The 8696-nt window shown below is 54.4% G+C and overlaps 1 protein-coding gene across 1 annotated transcript; it reads right to left on the bottom strand.

The window, feature by feature from the left end:
* Window positions 1-529: 529 nt before the first annotated feature.
* Window positions 530-7017, bottom strand: MPG (N-methylpurine DNA glycosylase). Its single transcript, XM_053276336.1, has 4 exons — window positions 4292-7017; window positions 3352-3577; window positions 1375-1579; window positions 530-1041 (listed from the first exon to the last, which is right to left on the bottom strand). Exons 2-4 carry the CDS (start codon window positions 3553-3555, stop codon window positions 659-661), a joined length of 792 nt encoding a protein of 263 aa, XP_053132311.1. The 5' UTR covers window positions 3556-3577; window positions 4292-7017; the 3' UTR covers window positions 530-658.
* Window positions 7018-8696: the final 1679 nt, after the last annotated feature.

The raw sequence follows: 8696 nt of genomic DNA, 5'->3' as shown, positions 1-8696 counted from the left end.
GCCCCCCCCCCGTCTTCTCTCTGATTCCTTCCACTCCTGGCAGCCAGTTCTAGTTGCTGCAACACAAAAAGTGACTCTCTCCCCAACCTGCCTTCCTGGCAAGCCTATGCCCACAACCGCTCCCTTGGCTTGGTGCCGGGGGTGGGGCTGGGCACCCCCCTGCCAACCACTCTCCCCATCTGCTAGCAGAAAGGCCGCTCCGGGACTTTCCTTCCGCCTGAGGAGAGCCGGACTGAGCAGGAACTGCAGGGCTTGCCTTGGCTTGCGTCTGGACGGGTGCCCACACGTGAGTGCTGCCTGCTGGAAGAGATCCCCCTTACGGGGTGGGGCCGCAGTTCACGAGAAGAGCACCTGCCTGCTTGCACGCAGAAGGTCATGCTTCAATCTCTGGCAGGACTGGGAAAGACGCCTGCCTGAATAAACCCAGGAGGAGAGCCACTGCCAGTCCGTGCAGGAGATATTGAGCGAGGTGGAGCAGGGGCCTGACTCGGTATGTGGCAGCTTCCGATGTTCCCGAGCAATCCATCCGTTGGGCAAAGCAAAATTCATTTATTATTATTTTTTTAAAAACCCGTAAAAGTGCCAGTCTCTCTCCCCGCCCCCCGCTGCCGTGAGTGTTCGTTTCATGTGCCGACTCTCGTGCCCGCCCTCACGGCGGCTAGGCTCTGCGCTGGCCCTCTGCCTTCTTGTCCGCGACGCTCACGCACTTGTTGCCCCAGAGGTAGAAGCGGAGAGGCTGCTGGGCCCACTCGCCGCTGATGCCGACGCGGGTGGTGCAGACCACCCTGTCCTCCTCCTCCTCCTCCTCCGCGGGCGGGTCCGGGCTGGGCTCCAGCCACAGGGCTGCGTTGCAGGCCAGGTCCTGCTGGTCGAAGCGCTTGTCGATGGCCAGAGCCTGGCAGAGCTTGGAGGGCCCGTTGCACAGCTGCCAGTCCTTGAGGGCCCGGGCCGGGCCTTTCCGGTGGGCGAGGCGCAGCTCCTGCATCGTGTCCAGGCCTTGCAGAGGCTCCAGGGAGCGCAGCAGGACCGCAGCGCCTTCTCCTGCCAAGAGGGAGGGGTGGGTCGCAGTGGGGCCCGAGCTGCTACCTACCAGGAGCCGTCCCTGGCTGCGTGCTCACCAGGGCCCCTAGGGAAGTCTGTCTGGATGGGCAGGAGGTGCTGAAAGGGGGCAGCACAGCTCCTGGGCCACAGCCTTTCCCAGCCCCTTCCGGGTGCCAGAGGGAGCCGGAGCCGCCTCGGGTGGGAGCTTGTGCTACAGCTTTAAGAAGAGAGACCGGGCTGAGGGCAGGTGCTCCGTCCAGGCTTCCTGCCCCAGAGCTCGCACCAAAGAGCAGCCTGGGCCCGAGAGGGCTTTCTGCCGCTCCATCTACTCACCCTGGCTGGAGACGTTCATGCAGAAGTAGACCCCGTAGATCTGGTAGACGTACAGAGTGCCCGGCGTCATGAACATGGCAGCGTTCCTTGCTGTCTGCCTCCCGCCGCTGGAATGGGAAGCAGTGTCTTCCCCTCCCAAATAAGCCTCCGTTTCCACAATCCGTCCCCGGAGCTCTCTACCATCTGGGAGCTTCCGAACTAGGATCTGAACAGCAGATCAAAGAAACAGCACTAGTCAACTCTTCAGCCAGGGGTCCATCAGATCCAGGGCCCCCCACCACACGCTCCCCCTTGAGGACACTGGGTGACTGCTATTCTAATGGGAAGAGACCTGCCCTGGTTCAGGCTCCCCTTGCTTGACAGGGCATGGGAGGTTAGGGGAGCTGGGTGTTCTTTTGGAAGAATACAGGAGGGGTTTGCCATTGCCGCCTCCCACACAGTGTGAGATGATGCCTTTCAGCATCTTCTCTCTCTCTCTCTCATTCATTCTTAAGCCTGCCTAGGGCTTGAGCAAGAATCCACATCTCTTTCAGGCAGTCAAACATTTCTTGAGAGATTCTTTTCCAAATGCGTTGGAATATATATGTTTTTCGTCAGCTGGCTTTGCATTGTTGTTGGAACCATCCCAGCTGTTGTTGATCCTTTATTTCCTTCTGCTCTCCTCCAGTTAGCCTGAATGCTGGAGAACTTGGGGCTCCCCCCCAGTCTGGCCTGCCACCTGCCAATCCTTCAGCGCAGCTGCTGGCTGGCATTCGTCTTGGCTTTCTGAACTGCAGCAGGTTGCCTCCTGTGGCGGATTGTGGTAACCATTCCCAAACCACCTCCTCCATAATTGCCACTCTGGGAAAGCAGAGAGAGACCTCCAGGGTGGCTGCCAAGGGTAGGCAGCCTCTCCAAGTACAGAAGAATTGCTGGCTGGCTCTGAGGACGTTCTCAAGCTTTCCTTGGAATTGGAGGCAGAGAATGCCGGGAGCAGAAAGCCCAAGAAATGAGGGCTGGGAGGGATGCTCAGACAGCTGAGATCTCGAAGACCTTGTCTCAGTTCTGGGGAGGGAGAAAGCAGGCCCAAAGCTTGCAAGAAACATCCCACTCAGGCTAAACACAAGGCCAAGAGCCAGCTGTGCCTTCGTCCCAGAGGCCTCTGGTTCTCACAGGAGCTTGGCTCAGAAGGCGCACGAAACGCGATTCGGAAACAGAATTGCGGCATATCCCTTTAAAACAAAGGAATTGCACATCCCCTTTAACACGGAGGAGAGCAGTTCCATACCTGCTCGCCACCACTTCCGTAACAGTGGCGCTCCCACAGCTTTGCTCCTGGGCTGGCAGGGCATCTCCCAGCTACCCCTGTGTGATGCCGACACACACATGGCCTCCGTGCCTCCACTTAGAGGGATGTGCCGCAATTCGGTTTCCAAACCACATTTTGTGCGCAGCCCTAAGTCAGGCTAGAGAAGTGTTAACCAGGGTTCATAACATTGATTTAAAAAATAAAAATGGATTTTTAAATTTAAATCAGATTTTAAAAATTTAAATCAGCTTCAATTTTAAATGGATTTTTAAAAACTGAAATTGGATTTTAATTTTTTTAAGTTTATAAGAGAACCTAGGTCAGAGATCATCATGAATATTAATCATAAATTCTAATTTGTATTTTATGAACCTGTTAAGAGCAGTATATGGGGAAGAGAGAAAACTGACCCGATCAATCCTATTCAAATACTGCAACGCCTGGTTGCCCAAATGAAATAGCACTATGAGAAGTGTGTGCCTAGCTTCTAAAAAAAGAAACCTACACCTCTCTCTGAATACATATTAAGGTTATATCAGACAACAAGAATATACTTTTACAAGAAAGTGCTGATGAAAGAGGATCTTCCTGACTCGGGATTTAAATAATTAAAACAGAGTCATCCAATGAAGCGATCAGAATCATTCTTTAAATCGATTTGCTGTAAATCAAATCAAGCCTGGCGTTACCTGTCCTAGGAAGGCCTTGGCCAGGCTGACACAGGGCTGGTCAAAGTATTCTGGGCCCAGGTGGGGTGACGGGCTGCCCTGGGCTGAGCAAAAATACTTGCTGCTTCTGGGCAGGGAGTGCTGTTCCGGTGGTGGTGACGTGATCTCAGAGATGGCCGATGCAAAGGTCGCCTCTGGAGGAAGCCCCCGCCGTTTCCCTGGCATGGCTGCTGCTTGCCCAAGGAATCTGCCAGGGAAGAAGGAAAGAGAAAGTAATCGGGGTGGGGCATGGGGGCAGAGACTGAACATTTGGATAATCATCCAGGGCCCGGGGTCGGGAGGGGTTGGCCAGCCAGTGCAGTACTTGTGGGGTGGGGGAGTGGGCCTAACCCGCTTCGTTTTTGCTTTTAAAAGGGTGGGCAGGGGGCATTTTGCTCTGTGGCTTCGCAGGCCAGGAATTACAGGGCTGGCTCCAAACATTTGTTGTTTGTTTGTTTGTTTATTTATAACTGTTATTTATTTATTATTAAAACTTTTATACCAGCCTTCCAAAAGGCTCAAGGTGGTTTACATTAGAACTGTGCATTAATGTTCAACTTCCTTTGATTGCCGGGATTCTCAACCGTGGATCCCTAGCTGCTGTTGTACTACAAATCCCATCATCCCATGGCCACAGGATGATGGGAGTTGTAGCCCAACATCATCTGAGGACCTCAAGGTCGAGAACCATTTGCGTTAGCCATTTAAAAGCAGAGAGAGCCCAGATAAACCAAGACTGCATCCCAAAGGCAAGGCATGGGATGCCTTGAAACCCATCCAAGGCTTTGCAACCCAGTCAGCGCCCTTCGCTTCACGCCGCAAATTCTGCAGGCGCCCATCAAAGGGGGTGGGGTGAAATCCGGCAAAGATTTCTTTGCGGGAAATCTTCTGCAGCACCCGGGTGGTGGTTGGTTTTTTTTACCTGATAAGAATGGCTCGGAGAAGGAAGCCGCTCGCTTAAAAGGCAAACAGACCCGACAGGAATGCAATCGCCAGAACGTCAGCGACGCGGTGCAACGTAAGAATAATCAGCGAATGCCGTGAACGAGACGCCCCACCCCGGGGCCAGGGGGAGAAGCGGCGGCGGCGGCGGCGGCTCAGAGAGAGCTGAGCATGAGCAACCCGAGGAGGGGGAGGAGAGCCGGTGCGGGCCGCCCCACGCCGAAGAGGCCGCCCCATCGCCTTCCCGGGGAGGGCGTGCCTTGGCTGCAAGCCGCCCCCGCCGCGGAAAAGGAGGAGGCGGCGGTGGCCTGCAGCAGTCGCCCGCGCCCGCCGCCGACCCAAGAAACCGGGATTTCTCCCTAGCCCCTCCAGCTGTTGTTGGGCTGGACTTGGACTACAACCCCCATCCACCCCCCCCCCCGTTAGGCTCCTGCTAGCTGGGCCAAGAGGCGACCTTTTGCGGGGTGGTGGTGGTGTCTCTTCTTTTTATACGAATACGATAAATTTGTATACCGCTTTCCAACCAAAGTTCCCAAAGCGGTTTGCATTCAGAAATTGATTGATTGATTGATTGATTGATCAATCCTTGATCACACCTTGTAGCAGGTGTGGTTTGGGGGCAGGTGTGTAGTACAATATGTGGGTCCCTCCAGGTTTGAGACAGGATGCTTCTGAATATCAGCTGCAGGGGATATTCAACAGTAGGAAAGTGGGGTCTGCCTGCATCTGGTGGGCCACTGTGAGAAACAGGATGCTGGACTAGATGGGCCTGACCCAGTAAGGCTGTTCTTATGGGTGAACCTTCACAGGAATGACGTCAGCCACCAGCCTAACCCTACACGAAGCATGGCTCTTATCATTGGAGCCTCTGTGATCCCAGACATGGCCATCTCTTTGTTTCCTGGGGCTGGAGAGATGCTGTCCTGCTTGCTTCTCCTCTCAACAGCCACGAAGTTGACCCTGAGCATGTGCAAAGTGCTTCCAAAGCCCACCAGCCTCTTTGCACAAGGCCTGCTTCCTACTTTTGTGCAGGCCTGGATTCCTGTGGTTGGATGAGCAGCCCAGAGGACCCACGCTCTTTCCAGCTCAGAGCATTCCTGGCAAAAAAAACCAAGGGGCTCCCAGCAGCGGGGGTGGGGGTGGGTGGGTGGACTACAAGTCGGGTGCGGCTGTGGCTGTGCTGTGCCTGTGGAATGTTCCTTCCTGGCCGGGCAGGTCAAAAGCAGAAAGGCAACGCGAGCTCTTGACGAGATGCCGGTCACGGCAAAGGAGAAAACATGGAGACACGAGGGGATGCCCCCAAGGAGGCAAATGTGTGTTCAGGCCCAGCACCAAAAGGAGCATCAAGGCCCAGCAGCTGCTGCTGCTCTGCACACCCTGGCTGTTAAGCTGGAAGTCATGAAATGATGTCATGAGAGCTAAATATAGCTGGAATGGAAACCACCCATCACCACCTTCACACCAGGCAATGTGCACACATCTGGGGTGGTGGTGGGCGATGTTTCCTGGCTGCTTCCCTCAGAAACGCGCCCTGCAAGTGGAGGCTGCCTTTCCCTCCAGCTGCATTTATGGAGTCCCTCGAGCCTGATTTCTCGCCCTCCTCTGCACTGGAAAGCCTGGGACTGCTCACTGCTGTCTCCTCCAAGCAGACCGACTGGAGCCAAGCAAGAGGCAGCCTGACGTCTGATCGGGAAGCGGCTGCCTCTTGGGAGATGCTCAAGTTCCATCCTCTTCAGCTGCAAGCGTGGGTGCCTTGTGGCTTCTTCTTGTGCCAGGACGGTGCCCTCCCTCCTTACGGCAACTCAGGCCTCTGGGAAGAGAAGCCCAAAGGATGCTTCTCGCCCCCTCCCAACATTGGCCTCACTCCTGAGAATGCCGACGCACACCCCAAGAAGTGACTCCAAAGCATATTCTAACTTGGCAACCCCTGCTAACTTGGCAAAGAGGCACCTTTTAACGTGGTGATTCTCTGTATTTAGCAGGGGGAGAGTAACTGGCCCTATCCACCCCCAGCACAGGACCTCCAGTGACTGTTGCTGGTGTTTATCTTATGTTTCTTTTCTGATTGTGAGCCCTTTGGGGACAGGGAGCCATCTTATTTATTTGTTATTTCTCTGTGTAAACCGCCCTGAGCCATTTTGGGAAAGGCGGTATAGAAACTGAATAAATAAAATAAAATATTCCAGATATGGGGCACTACAGCCATTTCCCTGCCAGGCACGCCTCACTTCATGGAGCCAATAATTGCATCTGTCTGATATTACCGATCTCTGCCTTGAGCCAGGATGGACCACAAATAGCAATCAAGGCAGGACCACCTAGAAGACCCTGTCCCTTGACAGGTCGATAAAAGCCTCCACTATTTCCAGAGGAGGACAACAATGGGTCCAACAGCTGGCATTAAATTCATTCCATGGGGAGAAATGAGTGCTCCCCCCTTGCTGGACCAGAAAAGCTCATGGGGGGGGTGGCGATGGTACATCCGTCTGCCTCCCTCCCTCTGAAGAGCTTGTGCCAGAAAAGAGCCACCTGGAGAGGAAAGGAGAGCTGGTCTTGTGGTCGCCAGCATGACCAGGGTCTGCCCGGGTTGCATATGAATGGGAGACTTGATGTGTGAGCGCTGTAAGAGATTCCCCTTAGTAAGGGATGGAGCCACTCTGGGAAGAGCATCTAGCTTCCAGGTTCCCTCCCTGGCAGCATCTCCAAGATAGGGCCGAGAGAGATTCCTGCCTGCAACCTTGGAGAAGCTGCTGCCAGTCTGTGAAGACAATACTGAGTTAGATAGACCAAGGGTCTGACTCAGTATATGGCAGCTTCCTATGTTCCTATGGATAGAGCAGTTCAATCAGGGGCTGGGGGCGTAGGGGCTCCGACATGTCCCAGCCCACTGGTCGAGGCATGCAGGCCAGCTACCCTCCCTGCTATTGAGACAGCTCTCTAAAAATGCACAAGGATAAAAATGTCCCTGGAGTGCCGTGGAAGCCTCTCCCTTGCTGCAGTTAATAGCCCAGGATGCCAGGCCCTGCTGGCAGCCAGGGAATGCCAGCCGAACATGGGGACTGGAATGCTTAGCAGGCAGGGACTTCAACCCTGCTGCAGTCTGGTTCTGGCTTGCAGGTTCCTGCCTGGCACCCCATGGGCGGCTGCTGTGGCCCTCTTGCCCTGAAGGTCCCCCACGCTCCCGACTGCTGTTCTCGGCCATCATTCTTCAGAGCATGATGAGCATGAGCCCAGATGACTTACTTTTGCACACAAGAGTTGCAGGTAACTGTGGTGCAGAGAGAAAAAGAACCCCCCCCTCCCAAAAAAAACCCCAGCCTTAGGATAATATATTTCTCTCCAGCGTGACACCTTTTCCAGCAGTTTTTTGCTTGTGCATCTTGTGTCCTTTAGCCTTGTTCTTTTTAAACAAGGCGGTGAGCCCCTTTGGGACAGGCAACTATTAGAAAACAAAAACCCCTTGCTACGTTAACGACTTTGTGAACATGTCTGTTGAAAAGTGATTTATAAATAATTATTTCGTTTGCCTTTTCCCTCCCTTTCCCAATGGCTGCTTTCCCACCCCGTTTCTATCTGGCTCTATCAAACCTGCATGTTCTCCCGCCCCAGAGACGCAGGGTGACGCCCCACCTAAGCAAACGAGCCCCGCCCCTGCTACCATGATGGGGTCAGCAGAGAGTGACAGGGGTGTGGCCAAGGGGTAAACCAGCATAGCATAGTGGTTAGTGTTGGACTAGGACTGGGAAGCCCCAAGTTCAAATCCCCATTCAGTCATGAAACTCACTGGGTGATCCCGGGCCAGTCATGTGTATCTCTCAGGCTAACCTACCTCACAGGGTTGTTTTGAGGGGAACAAATAAGCATGTACTCGGAGCTCCTTGGAGGAAGAGCGGGATATAAATATAATAAATAATAAAAAATAAGCCCTAGAAGACACACACACACACACACACACACACACACCTACCTGGTTTTTCTCTCTCACCTTGAAAGGTGTCTTGGGGTGTCAGGGTCACTTGGGGCCTTGCAAGGGCTTTTTTGGGGGGTGGGGGTGGGGAGTGAGGACCCACAAAGCAGCGGCAAATGTCTACAGGCTGCAGCCGTGAGCACCAGGGGGGAGGCCGAGAAACAGCCCGCATTCTCTGCACTGCCTGCCCTCTCTAGAGCCTTTGCTGGATTGAGGGAGAGACTGAGGTGCAGGAAAGGGGTCCCGGGAGGATAAGGGGAGGGAACCAGCACCACCAGCAGCACCTTCTCTGCTGCAAAGGCTGGCCGCTCTCCATGGGCCATGCTGGACATTTCCACGACCTCGTGGACAGGAAGAGGGTCCTCTGCAAGGACAGGAGTCGCAGCTCAACAGGTCTCTCTGGAGACTCTGCCTGGGT

Source organism: Hemicordylus capensis, chromosome 13 (assembly GCF_027244095.1).
Source record: "Hemicordylus capensis ecotype Gifberg chromosome 13, rHemCap1.1.pri, whole genome shotgun sequence".
Taxonomy (NCBI): Eukaryota; Metazoa; Chordata; class Lepidosauria; order Squamata; family Cordylidae; genus Hemicordylus; species Hemicordylus capensis.
The sequence above is the reverse complement of the archived record's forward strand: the minus strand, read 5'-3'. Positions and strand labels throughout refer to the sequence as shown.